Consider the following 1,174-nt stretch of genomic DNA (forward strand, 5'->3'; position numbering starts at 1 on the left):
ATGGTTTGCTGCAGAAATAGCTGGCAAGTAGGTCACTTACTTTAGTTTTCTTAAAAAGAGCAGAACTCCTTGGCACAAAGGAACAAATGTCTGCATTGGCTCTAGTTGCGCAGTTAGCTGGCCAAACCAAGGAGCATGACTGAAGTGGCTTTTGCGACAATTCGCAGTCCCATTCGATGCTGCATCACAAAGCTCATTGGGATGAAATGCGTGCCTAAGCATGAGATAAATGCGTTTCGTAGATCGTTTCCATTGTTTCAATTTCCTGAGACCAGATACAAAAATGTGTTTAGCTTGGTATTTTTACAATCCCTAGTGAGGCTGAAGTATTGAAAAGCACGCCATATTCGGCTACATTGATCTCCTCTGAAGTTGATAACTCACAAGAACTGTCTCACATAACGATATAGAACTATTGCTGGCCTAGCGCACAATGGTTTGGTGTGCCTGGTGTGAGGCACCTGAGATGGAATGAGTGAGTGGCAATTTATCTAATTTTAGTCGTATGATTGCAAATCAGTGTCCGTTACTCACCCACTGTTATCAGAAACTGGCAAAGCGAATGCAGAAACCACAAATCCATTGCACCATTAACTAGTCGTTAGTGCTACTTAGTGTGCAGTCGGAAAGCAGGCATTTATGCTGTATTCTGTATATCGCTTTGATTAACTTGAAAATCATCTTGACCGCACATTGCGTACTTTTGCATTTGTGTGTCTCTGTGAAGGATGCTCCTACCACCACCTTATTTTAGATGCGCCATTTGCAGGCCCACATTTAATATACGCTCAACGATTTAAGCACCCGTACCTTTGTCCACCTTTACAATACAGTGGCATCTACTTTTCTAATTTCCTCCCTAAACCGACACTTAAAGTCGTGCGCATTTTGATTCGAGAATGCAAATCATTGTCAAACCAGGCTTGCAGCGAATTGAGTCTCCGACTTTGCCTTGTATTTTATCGCACAATACTCGCCAAACTGACAGCCATAGTACTGCACCTACCTCAATACATGTGCTGCTTTATACTACCCTTTAGTTATTGCATGGACAGAAGAAAGACGGGTCTGTCTGAATGTGGTTCCAGGCTTAGGCGATTTGTCGCATGTGAGAATGCTCCGATTCCCGATCCATGCGGTTTGAATGACCAGAGAATGCCAAACGTTGTTGCTG

The 1,174-nt window shown here is 43.2% G+C and overlaps 1 protein-coding gene across 1 annotated transcript in view; it reads right to left on the reverse strand. All coding sequences in view use genetic code 11, as the record gives it.

Moving 5' to 3' along the window:
• Positions 1-1,174, reverse strand: part of EGR_09429 (hypothetical protein) — a gene marked incomplete at both ends in the record, with an annotated part of 9,972 nt that overhangs the window by 4,251 nt on the left and 4,547 nt on the right. The window contains one exon of the mRNA XM_024498678.1: positions 41-265. Coding sequence (XP_024346912.1) covers positions 41-265 — 225 coding nt within the window. The remainder of the gene's footprint in view (positions 1-40; positions 266-1,174) is intronic.

The sequence above is a fragment of the Echinococcus granulosus genome (genome assembly GCF_000524195.1).
Source record: "Echinococcus granulosus chromosome Unknown EG_S00147, whole genome shotgun sequence".
Classification (NCBI taxonomy): Eukaryota; Metazoa; Platyhelminthes; class Cestoda; order Cyclophyllidea; family Taeniidae; genus Echinococcus; species Echinococcus granulosus.